The 13,480-nt window shown below is 42.1% G+C and overlaps 1 protein-coding gene across 2 annotated transcripts in view; it reads left to right on the top strand.

Annotated features, from left to right (window-relative positions):
- Positions 1–4,696: 4,696 nt before the first annotated feature.
- LOC121527457 (solute carrier organic anion transporter family member 5A1) overlaps positions 4,697–13,480 on the top strand; it is a 79,132-nt gene continuing 70,348 nt past the window's right edge. Inside the window, exons 1-3 of one of the 2 annotated variants that reach the window (XM_041814428.1) lie at positions 4,720–4,762; positions 5,268–5,310; positions 6,565–6,658. In XM_041814428.1, the coding sequence (XP_041670362.1) occupies positions 5,305–5,310; positions 6,565–6,658 (100 nt within the window). In that variant the 5' untranslated portion in view covers positions 4,720–4,762; positions 5,268–5,304. Of the gene's footprint in view, positions 4,763–5,267; positions 6,659–13,480 lie in introns of both variants that reach the window. The other variant, XM_041814427.1, reaches the window with a different exon arrangement.

The following is a 13,480-nucleotide window of genomic DNA, read 5'->3' on the forward strand; positions in this document are numbered from 1 at the left end:
CATGTCCGCCCTGCAATTGACTGGCCACCAGTCCAGGGTGCACCCCGCCTCACGCCCAATGCCAGCTGGGATAGGCTCCAGCCCCCCATGACCCCTGATGGGATAAGAGATATAGAAAATGGATGGGTGGATGGATGGATATTACATGTCCGTTTTGCAAAGTTGTCATGAAATCACTTTCATAAAGCCACACATCCAAAAAGGTTGGAGTGCAGCGTAAAATGTGAATAAAAACAGACCCAATGATTATTAAATCTAAACCAATATTTTATTCACAAAAGAACATAAAGAACACATCAGACACTGAAACAAAGCGATTTTACCATTCATGAAAAGAAGCTAATTTCTCAAAAAAGAAGAGATAGAACAACAAAAAGCTGGAAAAGTAAGCGATGCTAATGAATAAAAGCCAGAGGAAAATTTTGCAACAAATTAAATTAAGTGGCAACAGGTAAGTAACGTGACTGGGGGCTCTGTGGACAAAGCGGAAGGTCAGTTTTGAATGCTTGTGATCTTTGCATGGCCCAGAAACATCTCCAGAAACTGTCAGTCAACACAGTTCCCTGCAAAGAAGAAGCCATGCATGAACACAATCCAGAAAAGGCCGCCGTCTTCTCTGGGTCAAGGCCATAACCTGAAGAAAGAACTGGACAAACCCTGTGTAACATCAGCCGTCTGCTTACAATAGACGGACTCAAACTGCTTTTAAAGCCAATCCGTGGTGGCTTCTATATTGAAATCGCGGTTTCGACCGAACTTTGGATCAACCTAACAGCCCGCCCACTAACTCGACTTCCTGTCAGCAATCTAACTAGCATTCTGGTTGACAGAAAGGTAGCCTCAAATTACATCAATCAAATGAGACGCACCAATCAGTGAGGTTTTTCCTCAATATAATCAAAACGTTTTTTTTTAACCATGCTGTAAACCAGTTTATTGCTAGTGTAAAAAACAACTTTTTAACCTGTGTTGTGTACGTGACTTCTGGTATTCCTGCAGCCAGCCTCAGTGGGCGCTTATATTGTAATTTTTTGCACTTCTGCATTGGCTTCATTTTTGAGAACCGGGAGGTTGCAGCTTGGCCTAAAATAATTTCAAATAGAGTGAAGCTAAATGGAAAACTGTTCTGTGGTCAGATGATTCCAAATTTGACATTCTTTTTTTTTAAGATTTATTTTTGGGCCTTTATTGGATAGAGGGAGGAGAGTGGATAGACTCAGAAACAGGGAAGAGAGTGGGGAGAGACAAGTGGTGAAGGGCCCCAGGCCAGATTCGAACCCAGGCTGACCATGTACACGGGTAGCGCCTTAAACCACTTGACCAAACCTGTCACCAGTAGAAAACATGTCACGCCGGGGCGTGTCAGTAGTCGAGTGGTTAAGGCTTGCATCATGTACGTGGGCAGCCCAGGTTCGAGTCCAGCCTGAGGTCCTTTGCCACATGTCTCTCCCCTACTCTCGTCCCCATTTCTCAGTCTATCCACTGTCCTCCTCTATCTAATAAAGGCACGAGGAGGCCCAAAAACAAATCTAAAAAAAAAAAAGAAGAAGAAGAAAACATGTCCCACCATAAAGCAAAAAATCTGGTAAAAAAGACTGAGGACTGCTGGAGCATCTTGAATGCTCTGCCAGAAAAGAATGGGACAACATTCCTCTCCCAAAACTCCAGCAACTGGTCTCCTCACTTCCCAGATGTTTACAGTTAAAAGAAGAGGGGATGCTACACAATGATAGTCAGGGCCCTGTCCCTACTTTTTTGAGGTGTGTTGCTGCCATCAAAATATTTTTATGATATGGTGAAATGTCTCAGTCTCAACATCTGAAATATTGTTAACTGAGAATAAAATAGGGGTTCATGACAATCATTGCATTCTGTTTTCATTTTACGTGGCGTCCCAATGTTTTTGGATTTGGGAATGTAACTTGATGCAGCTATCTGCTTAGTAATCCCTTTCTGTGCTGCTGTGTATTCATGGTGGTTTGTGGTATTGACCAGCTAGTTGCATGCCTGCTGAAGACAGAGAGTTGAAGGAGTCTTAAACAAAGGCCTCCACGGTGGACAACGATGCTTTTCATTGATCCCTCTGATTGACTGAGAGACAGTCCTTCTCTGTCAGACACTGAGGAGATGGAAAGAGTAAGGCTGCACACTAATGGAGGAGAAAGCAGACTTTAGCAAAAATATTTGACAGATTACGATCCAAGGGTGTAAAGCAGGGCTCATCAAGTACATTTGCACAAGGCCCAGATTTAATCTTGACAGAAACTCTCGGGGATGGACTTCCAATTACACAAAAACTAAACTAAAGAAGTATTTCAGTCTGATGAAATATTATTATAGTAGTATACACAGGACACTTTTAGGCATTACCAGTGAGATCTATCCCTATTATCTATAATGCAGGAGACAGGCCTGACAACAGAGTTGACTGGGCCCCTGAAAATCCCACAGAATGGGCCCTCAACAATTGTGATTTAGCTCCAATATTAACTCATTTTTTTGGACTTTAACCACTTTTTGATTCTTTTTTTCCCTTTAATTCCTCTTTAACCCAATTTTTGCACAATTTTACCCCCTTTTAAACCACTTTTCCTGCATGTTTTATCCTCTTTGTACACTCTTTCATCCACTTTTCTTCTAATTTGGCCACTTTTTAACCCCTTTTCATTACTTTTTTAAACAACTTTTGCAACTTTAAAAACAATTTTTGACACTTTTAGCCCATTTTGATACTCTTTTCCTCTTTAAGCTAAATTTTGCAATTCTGTAACCCAATTAAACCACTTTTCTTCAGGTATTATCCCTTTTGTGCCACTCTTTTATCCATTTTCGCCACTTTTTATCCCATTTTCATTACTTTTTGCATCATTTTTGTCATTTGTAACCTATTTTTGATAGCTGTTGCCCCTTTTTTTCCTCTTTTACCAATTTTTGCCACGTTTTAGCCTCTTTTCACAACTTTTTCTGCCAATTTATGTCCCTTTGTGCCATCACACAACCCATTTTGCCACTTATCACCCATTTTTACTGCTCTCTAACCTCTTTTCACCACCTTATCTGGTCATTTTTGCAGCACTTCTGCCAACCTTTTTTAAAAAAAATCTAATAATTATGACAGTAAATTACTGTAAAAACAGATCAAATGTTAAGTCATTCTCAAACTATTTCATTATTAATTGTTTTTGGGATGGATTCAACAGCTGCAGACATCTAAAGCCAAAGGCTATTCTTAAAACCACAACATCTTCTTTCCTCCGTTTCTGAATTTAATGATCTTTCAGGGGCCGGACAGGGAGCTCTGGGGGGTCTGATATGGCCCCCGGGCCGCCAGTTGATGATCAGTGGTGTAAAGCAAAGATTTGACATTCAGGCTTCATTCCAACATTTCTCCAAGGAACTAAAGAGCATCACAATGAAGAGGAGGAAGAGGAGGAGGAGGAGGAGGTGGAGTGGGATTGATCACCCAGCCTTCCAAGTCCAGGAAATGAATTAATGACCTTGGGTAAAGTCATCCATCCCTCTGACAGGCGCTGGGAGTCAACTCTCTCTGTACAAAAAAGGTACGTCTTATTCCCTGTCAGAAATGATGTTTTCCAATTGTTCTCCTTTCTGTTAATTTTTACCTTTGAAAACCTGGAATTAAAACCTAAAAAAGGGGGAATAAACACCTTATTATAATCCAAATTATCATACTATTAAACCTTTATATGTACTTCTTTAAAGACGTTTAATGATGTGTAATGTTATTAAATGAAATAAGGTTGAAAGTAAATATGATATTAATCCAAATAGGGTTAAGTATTTGGGTTGTCTAATTCTAATGTGCCCAATAAAATAAATGCAATCAGTGACTAAATGATCAATTTAAATAAAACTAGAATCCTCAGACATTTTTGTTTTTATTTTATTGCCTCACAGAGACTGCCAGGCACAGAGCCCATTGTCTATATGAGCCTGAAACTAGTCAATCACTGCTGGGTCAGCAAGGGTCCCAGCTGTCAGGGTGACGTAGTGCACTAAACAAGCCACCATATGGGCAGAAATGCATGCTGGTACATGAAGTCCTCCAGTGACGTGAAAGTAAAACTGTGCAGATAGAATCACAATTATTTTAGTATTTCCTGAAAATTCGGCGTACCTTCTGTCTCACCGGGTCGCTGTTACTTCTTTCAGCACTCCAATTTATAAATAATAAAAGGGAAAAAACTTCGGATTCGCTAAATGAACTACAAATCCCGATGTTGTTCGAGTGAAAAACAAATCCCCCACGATATGCCGCGTTCATTCACAATTCTCCTCGTTGGAGTTTGTCCTACTACTGCGGAATTCTAAGAAAGCTTTGTTATATGTTTGTCTTTACTTTGATAAAGCACCAGAAAAAGGAGGAGAATTTTCGTTTATGATTAATTCATTTTTGTAATGAAATAGCACATAGCTTGGGAAAAGGATATGATGAAATACATCAACTATGGTGCTAAGTAACAGCAAGCAGCATTGTGGAGGATTTAATTTTTCAGTTGTATTTTAAAATTGTACATATGTATGGCCTCTAGCATTTCTGATCAATTTGGTTATTTAGTGACCTGGATAACACCTTTTTTTCTGTGCATTATTCGTGCTACTTACACAGAATTGCTAGATGTCCGACTGTCTTTAAACGCAGCCTGTGCCCACCAGCAGCAGCAGCCATCCGCATCAACCAGCTTTCATTCACTGAGTGGCCGCTCTGTGGAGAACAACAGGCTACCTCCATCTGTCCTGTGTGAGTATTACAGCCCTGTGTATTTTCAGCCTTTCGCAGAAGTTGTCTTAAATGGTGTATTTAATCGCGTTTGCTCGTTATCGAGACTTTATGCCGCTTTATTTGAGAAATGTCTCACGCTGAAGCGCTTTTATTTCTTTCCAAAGTCATGACTGAGACGTTTGTGGACAGCGTGGTCTTTTGTTCTCTTGGTATAATTTCTCGTTTTGACAAAGGAGAGCTGGGTGTTATTTAGCCTTGCCCGCTGCGACAGTTTGACAACAGTGAAGTTATTGCTCTTACACTTTATATTTTTAATATATGTGTACTATTTGTTTCGTTTAACTTGTAATTTAGCGACGTAATGTGAGCGGTTTAATACGCGCTGACACATTAGGCTACTAGAAAACCCTGAGTAAAATTGTGTGGTATAGAAATGCATACACTGTACACTTCAGAAGTTGCTAGCTGCCGTTATTCACGCTTGTTAAAGGCTTAATTTTTATGTTTTCCTCTGTTTTTCTAGGATGCTGCACAGCTATGGGACAAAGGAGACATTATGAATGAAGGTTGCTATCCAACAAAGAGCCATAAAATCCAGTTGAGATCCTAAAATAATGGAGCACATCTTTGCTATCAATTACGTGTTTTTAATATATTTTTTAACCAACTTGCTTTAAGACATTACTTTGAGGTGTTCAGTCCTTAAAGGTGATGGTGTCCTGTACCCAGTCACAGCACCACTGTCTTAGTGGTTTGTAAGCATATTGTGACTTTCATGTTCAAGAGAGGCTTTTTCAAAGAGAGCCCAGCTGCTGTAAATATGTGTACTAAAACATGCACATAGCCAGAGGGGGTCAGTCCGCCCCAGTCTTACTGACAGGGCAGAGTCTTTCTTCTACTGAGTCCTGATGTGGCACTAGTTTCTGACAAACCTCTCAGCACAGTCAGGAGTCAACAAAAGCCGCACCATGACGTCCTCAGACAACGACGAAACGGGCAGCGACCTGTCTGAGTCTCTGGAGATCTGCGAGCTCCAGGACCAGTACACGGACCCAGAAAACTGCTTCAAGTCTAAAAGCTTACCCATCCTGAACGGACCCTGTCGGCCGGATCGAAAGGCTGCAGAGCTGGTCAACACCGCCCACACCTGCGTGGCTGTGCAGGAGAACAACGAGCTCCAGCCAAAAACCCCCGACTCCAGCCAGGCAGAGTCGCCCTCTTCCAGGACTGACTTCTCCCCCTCTGCCTCCAGCATGGTGGGGCTCAGCAGCTCTCTGCCTGTGGAGGGCCACAGGGTGGCTGGTGGCAAAAAACTTGGTTTCTCTCTCACCCGCCTTATCCGCATCCCGGCCAGAAAGTACGTTCGGGTCATCCTGAGTGACTCCCGCTGCTTTCTGTTCTGCATGTGCTACCTGACCTTTATCCAGTCGCTGATGGTTTCTGGCTACCTGAGCAGCGTCATCACCACCATCGAGAAGCGTTACAGCCTGCGGAGCTCCGAGTCCGGCCTGCTGGTCAGCTGCTTTGACATCGGCAGCTTGCTAGTGGTGGTCTTCATCTCGTACTTTGGCGGTAGAGGTCAGAGACCACGGTGGCTGGCTGTAGGTGGTGTGGTCATTGCCATAGGGGCAGCTTTGTTTTCCCTACCACATTTCATCTCACCTCCTTACCAGATACAGGAGATGAACTCATCAGCAGGTCACGAAGGCCTCTGTCAGAGTAGTAACAGCAGCGGGCGAGAGCTTGACGTGGCATCCTGCCCTCGAGACCAGGAAGGCAACGAGCACAACCTGTATGTGACTCTGTTCATCTGTGCCCAGATACTCGTCGGCATGGGGTCAACGCCGATCTACACCCTTGGGCCCACGTACCTGGACGACAATGTGAAGAAAGAAAATGCATCCCTCTACCTAGGTAAGACAGTCTCTGTAGTTGAATAATAATAATGTGATGACAGACATTTAAAATGAAGAACTAATGATTCATCCTGAAAACACTGCTCTCTCTTTTTGAAGGAAACATTAACAAATGACTTTTACATCATTATGAGAAACTGCAAGTGCTGCTCTCTTCTTTCTCTTCTTACAGCTTTGGTTTAAAATTATCACTGAAAAGCTGTTGTATTTTAAAGCTTCAACTACTTTTCAATCAGTAATTGTGTCAGGAAGAGTATCAAAACTCTGACAAGCTTTGACAGGATGCAGAGTCTTTAGTTATTCTCTGATGCAGTCTCCTCAGATTTAATTCCCACAACAGACAAATTACATGTTTGATAGAAGAAGACATCCTTAAGCTGGTTTGATCTTGCTAATGCTTTAACAGAAGGGTATATGCATAAGTGTGCAACTTCTGAATTCAACAATACGCTCACCCATCTGCCCTCTGTCCTTCTGATTTAATCTTCATGGCATGCAACCTCTGCACCACACTGAGGTAAATACAGAGACTGCAAAGTCAACCTTGGGCCTGCAGTACATGTAAGGAGTGCGGAGCCAGAAGCAGAACTGGGTTGCCAATGATTAATGGTCCTGTTCTCTGTGTGTGCGCATAATAATACTGCTGTGTCCTCAGGCTTGTGTGTAGAGGCTGGCAGCAGTACGGTAACTTTGCTCTTATGTTGAGCCAGAAAAGCAGGTGTCTGACTGTTACCGGGCTGTCCGTTTTATTCCCCCACAAATCATTTAAAGTATTCTGCACAGGTATCCTGTAATTTAGGTGGTATGCTGGGGATCTTCTGGCTTTAGTATGATCGCCTGTACATGCATACCGCATACTCTACATAGCTCATAGAGGACTTCGTGATGGCAGGACTAATCCTCCTGTCTGTCTATGGACTGTAGCTGGGTCATTGGGACATGGGGCCCCTCAATCTGCTGCAGTGTCTGACACAGATGGTCAGTGTCCCACTGATGTCTGTGCAGGGGTACAAATAATTGCTTCTATTGTTATTGGATATCTCTGAAATGTCAGAAAAATCACATTTCTCAGACTGATTTTTGGGATTCTTTTTCCTGTGGTGGGACAAAATATTGATACAGCTACACTATATTGCCAAAAGTATTCGCTCACCTGCCTTGACTTGCATATGAACTTAAGTGACATCCCATTCTTAATCCATAGGGTTTAATATGACGTTGGTCCACCCTTTGCAGCTATAACAGCTACAACTCTTCTGGGAAGGCTTTCCACAAGGTTTAGGAGTGTGTTTATGGGAATTTTTGACCATTCTTCCAGAAGCACATTTGTGAGGTCACACACTGATGTTGGACAAGAAAGCCTGGCTCTCAGTCTCCGCTCTAATTCATCCCACAGGTGTTCTATCGGGTTGAGGTCAGGACTCTGTGCAGGCCAGTCAAGTTGATCCACACCAAACTCTCTCATCCATGTCTTTATGGACCTTGCTTTGTGCACTGGTGCACAGTCATGTTGGAACAGGAAGGGACCATCCCCAAACTGTTCCCACAAAGTTGGGAGCATGGAATTGTCCAAAATCTCTTGGTATGCTGAAGCATTCAGAGTTCCTTTCACTGGAACTAAGGGGCCAAGCCCAGCTCCTGAAACACAACCCCACACCATAATCCCCCCTCCACCAAACTTTACGCTTGGCACAATGCAGTCAGACAAGTACCGTTCTCTTGGCAACCGCCAAATCCAGACTAGTCCATCAGATTGCCAGATGGAGAAGCGCGATCCGTCATTCCAAACAACGCGTCTCCACTGCTCTAGAGTCCAGTGGCGGCGTGCTTTACACCACTGCATCCCACGCTTTGCATTGCACTTGGTGATGTATGGCTTGGATGCAGCTGCTCGGCCATGGAAACCCATTCCATGAAGCTCTCTACGCACTGTTCTTGAGCTAATCTGAAGGCCACACGAAGTTTGGAGGTCTGTAGCCATTGACTCTGCAGAAAGTTGGCGACCTCTGCGCACTATGCGCCTCAGCATCCGCTGACCCCGCTCTGTCATTTTACGTGGCCTACCACTTGGTGGCTGAGTTGCTGTCGTTCCCAATCACTTCCACTTTGTTATAATACCACTGACAGTTGACTGTGGAATATTTAGGAGTGAGGAAATTTCACTACTGGACTTGTTGCACAGGTGGCATCCTATCACAGTACCACACTGGAATTCACTGAGCTCCTGAGAGTGACCCATTCTTTCACAAATGTTTGTAGAAACAGTCTGCATGCCTAGGTGCTTGATTTTATACACCTGTGGCCATGGAAGTGATTGGAACAGCTGATTTCAATTATTTGGATGGATGAGTGAATACTTTTGGCAATATAGTGTATCTATCAGAATTCTTAGAAATGTAATTTTGTCATGACTCCTCATGGTAGTGCTTTTGGCATAAAGGAAAGCAATATAAACTAATTTGAAGTGGTCAAAGGCTAAGCTGACCGCCGTATAAAAGAAGACTGTGGGATCGTGTAGGAAAGAAGTGAATTATGGGTAAAACTGACAGTTTAAAAAGATGCATTAGTCCTGCACTTCACCTTGTAAGCCATGCTCTTCTGTTAATCTGATATAAGGATGTATTATCACATGATTATCTTGTAACTCAGGCTGCAAAAATATGACTTCTATTCACGATTAATCTCAGCATTTCTGTTGTAAACTGCGATTAATCACATCCTTTTTACCACAAAATTCCACTGTCATGCATTCAAAACTGTTACGGTGTCATTTTGGGTCTTTCTACTGTCCTAAACTGAGGGTTTCTGACTTCCTGTTTGGATTCAGACCAGCTTTTAAAGGTAGATTCAAGATCTTAAGGGGCTCGTTATGGATAACACAGGAAATAGGGAAACAGTAAAAAGATGAATGTTTGATAACACAAGGTGCAGATGATGTTAGACTTGTCCACCTAGCTGTATGTGATGTTTTTTTTAAACGAGACATGAAAGAGCAGTTTTGGGCTATTTTGCATCACTGTGGCTGCAGGGAGACGCTGATGTGGCTCAATATAATTGTACTGAAAGGGACAATAAGTCATGCAATTAATTGCAATTAAAAAGTAGTGCACTAGTTGTGGACCTTAATTATAATTAATGGAATTAATCTCTACAGCTTGCAACATATCACTTATTGCAGAGTTGCTATATCATGCTACAGCTGGTAATATATTGTATGTGAATTACACTGAAATTCCTCGCTCTGATCCCCATTACCTCTTTGTCTCCTTGTTTACAGTCATGTTAAGAGTAATGCATGCGCTGTTGTGGCCAAGAAACAACAGAAATGGTTGTGCAGCACTGACGATGCTGACACTATCCCCCTGATCACAACATTACGCAACCTATGGAGCATATTAGCTGCCTAGTCCTTTTTCTGCCTGCTCTGCTGCCCCTGAGACCCAGTATCGATCAGATACCTGCGTCACAGGGAGCCAGTGCTGCATAGCTATTGAACCTGTGAAAACAAGGTAAAAAACAATCTCAAACACAGAGACCCGCTGTGCCCTCAACCTAGCAAAGGGCCGTCATTTATCAGCTCTCGTAGGGCTCATTGAGTCATCACAGTCAAGACATCCACTTGTCCAGATATCCATCAGAAGCAGCAGCTGACCTTGATGGCTACTTTCAGAGGATAATCAGTTTGGTTCCAGCAGAGCACGGTTTGTGAAAACAAAGAGGCATGCTCTGACATGTTAGAGACAGCAGATTAGTGGGAGAGAGAAGAAGAGTCCTCGATTTGCGTTTCAGATAACCATGGTAACTGCACCTCTGCTTTATTATCTGCACGTTTTAGGACATTTTTATCTTTGACATGCACTGACGCATGTCTTAGTACATTTAAATAAAACAGTCAAACAAGTCCTGGCCTGCCAAGCTGGTTTATTCAATCTTCAGGCGTCAGGATTTGTTGTTTAATTAAAGTAAGAAAACATATTATTGTTAAAATGTAAGACTGAACATTTAAGCGTAACTTTTTTCTCTTCTACAGAGAGAAAGAAACAGGCTACTGCTGCACCCTCTCACCCAGAAAACCTTAAGGCCATTTCACATCTTTTCCCCAACTTAATTTGTTGAATATAGGCTACCCATTTCCCGCGGAGGCTTTCCCCTACTCATACCTTGCAGTGTTTTTTCCTCCCCATAACCCATTAATGTAAACCCCATTTCAATTTACACTGGCTCAGAGGGGAGGAGCTGCTTGCCTTTGTAGGACAATGCGGTTTACACTGAGGGGGTACTTCTGGTGCCCTTGGAGGGAGAGAAATGGTGTATGTGGGTCTTTTTTGTGAGGATGTTATCTTTGTGTATGCATGCATACACAGTAGGGCATTCCCTCTGTCCCGTCGCCTCATTTCCCATCTCTGGCCTCACGTCACTATGGTAATGTAATGGCTAGGGCATCCGAACTTTTCCTCTACTTTGTAAGGAAACAGTGAAATTAGTGTACAGCCAATTTAGCTCTGAGGGTCTTTTTGAAGGTTTTTGTGGATTTATAGAACTTCTCCAGAGAGTTTTAAGGCAAGAGCTGGAGGCTCCAAAGCAATCCACTCTGCACATTTCTCCCCTTCTTCAGTTTTTCCTCTCTTTCTGCCCTGACAGATTTACAGCATACCATTCTTGGCGTCTCTATGGTAAACATTTGTCTGTGTCCTTCTCTGAAAGGCTTCTCTGTCTTATGAGGAGGTGGCTCATTGTTACAACAATTCAGTGACGGTATGACTGGAAGTTAACTTATTTGAAACATTGCAAGGCTTTTCTTGTTTTGTTTTGTTTTTTTGTCGTCTCTGCTGTTTCTGAATGTCTCCAACATCTAACAGTCTGTCACCATCTCGGTCTGGTTTGGCAGCACAATGACCCACAGATCAAAACGATCAATAACCTGCATTCTCCTCATTGAATTGTTGATCCATTCCAAGCTTTGGACAGTGGCCGTTGACCTCTGTTTTATTTTCCGCTGATGGCCTCAGTGATTTACAAGCTAATGATGCTGAGAAGCTCTTATTGATGTGGGATGAATGTGGAGGTCAGCTCTGATTAGATTGCTGTCTGCATGTCAACATTAGCCTCCAGAGTAGATGAATGCATCTAGCATTTTGCAAAAATCTACCTGGCATAGCTGCAGCTATTTATTTTCTTTTTGTTTATGTTAGGCCTTCACTATAGAGAGCAAATACATTGTAATATGGGATTGTGCAATAAATACTTTGCTTAGCCTTAATTTACTGCAATGTATACCTAAATTTTACATCAAATGAAGAACAGCTAAAAGACAAGACTGTGAGTTGTAGTTAATGTAAGATTTTAAAAAGATTTTTAATTTCTAGAACTTTTAATTAATTGAGTTTCAATCTCAATTTTAGCTTCCCTCGATTATAAGGACCAGATTATCATAATTATATGATCACATGCGTCTCATGTCCTCAGATGTGTAATCTGGCATATGTTGAGTTTTTGCCATGAAAGTATTTTTTCTTATTTAGTGTTAGTATCCACCGTTATCCTTATGTTTTCCCACTCATTTATTTTCATTCTTTGCAGTTTTAAAAGTGTGTTTATGTTTGATAAATGCGTGTGATGCAGATGTAGTAAAATCAGTGGGTCATTGTGTTTAATAATGGTGATCTCAGCAGCAATCAACATAAAAATGATTATAATTTTTGCATGATCAAGCAATCCGACCAAATCGAGATTGACTGTTCGCTTACTTTTAGGGATGTTCCAATCCAATTTTTTCCTTCCTGATACGATTCCGATACCAAGGTGTTGGGATATCGAGTACTGATCTGATACCAGCATGAACTCTCGGGACTGACTGTGCAGACTAGCAAATTATTATAGTCCTTTTTTTGACTCAGAACGTGGATCAACAAATAGAATCATAATGTACAGCATCTCTGTGACCCTAAAGTTGTTCTTCTACTGATTATTGAGTTTTACCGCTAAATATTAAATTAACAATAATACAGGGGCTGCATCACAGGCTCTCTCTGTCTCTCTCCATTATGCTCTATTCCGGCAGCATCACGTGATTTTGGAACGGCCTGCTATTGGCTGACAGACCCTCACAAAGGGTAAACAATACTGCAGTTAGCATTTGAGCTAGCGGTAATGATCATAATTCAGTTCAATTGGATAAAAAAAGACATTCAATATTGGGTTTACAGGTGTGGATTTAATCATTAAAGTCCCCAAAAGTCACACGAGTTCCAGGCTTGCTGAAAATGCTGCTGCAAGGGATTCAAAGGCATCAATAGCGTCAATGGGAAGGCACAACTGCTAGCTTCAAGAAAAAAAACAAGTAAGAGGCAACGATTTATGGTTCAAAAGTTGTTTAACTTTTGATAAGCTGTGTCACTTCTTGTCGTCTACGACAGCGCTGGTCTGGAAGGCTTTGTAACGATCACATTCAGAGAGAAACTGTCACGCAGCCACCATTCCTTGCTGCTGCGGTGGGGCCTTTGGTTCTTCCTCACTGCTCCAAACACATTAGCTTGTGCATGGTGTGCTTTCTGGCAGCGAAGAATTGATTTCTGGTTTATAGCGCTGACATTTAGCATGGCTAAACAAAGCAAAATATAAAGCTAAACCAATATCTGATCGGTGCACAAACTCGTGTACCTGCCGATACCAGTGTTTAAATTTTGAGCAGTATCTGACGTATTTCTGATACTGGTATTGGAATTGGAACAACACTAGTTACTTTGCACCAATGTGAGTGTTTACAGATACAATACAGGAGGCTATTACAGACATCAGCGCTGGTATTGTATCCCAACTC

Source organism: Cheilinus undulatus, linkage group 19 (genome assembly GCF_018320785.1).
Source record: "Cheilinus undulatus linkage group 19, ASM1832078v1, whole genome shotgun sequence".
NCBI lineage: Eukaryota > Metazoa > Chordata > Actinopteri > Labriformes > Labridae > Cheilinus > Cheilinus undulatus.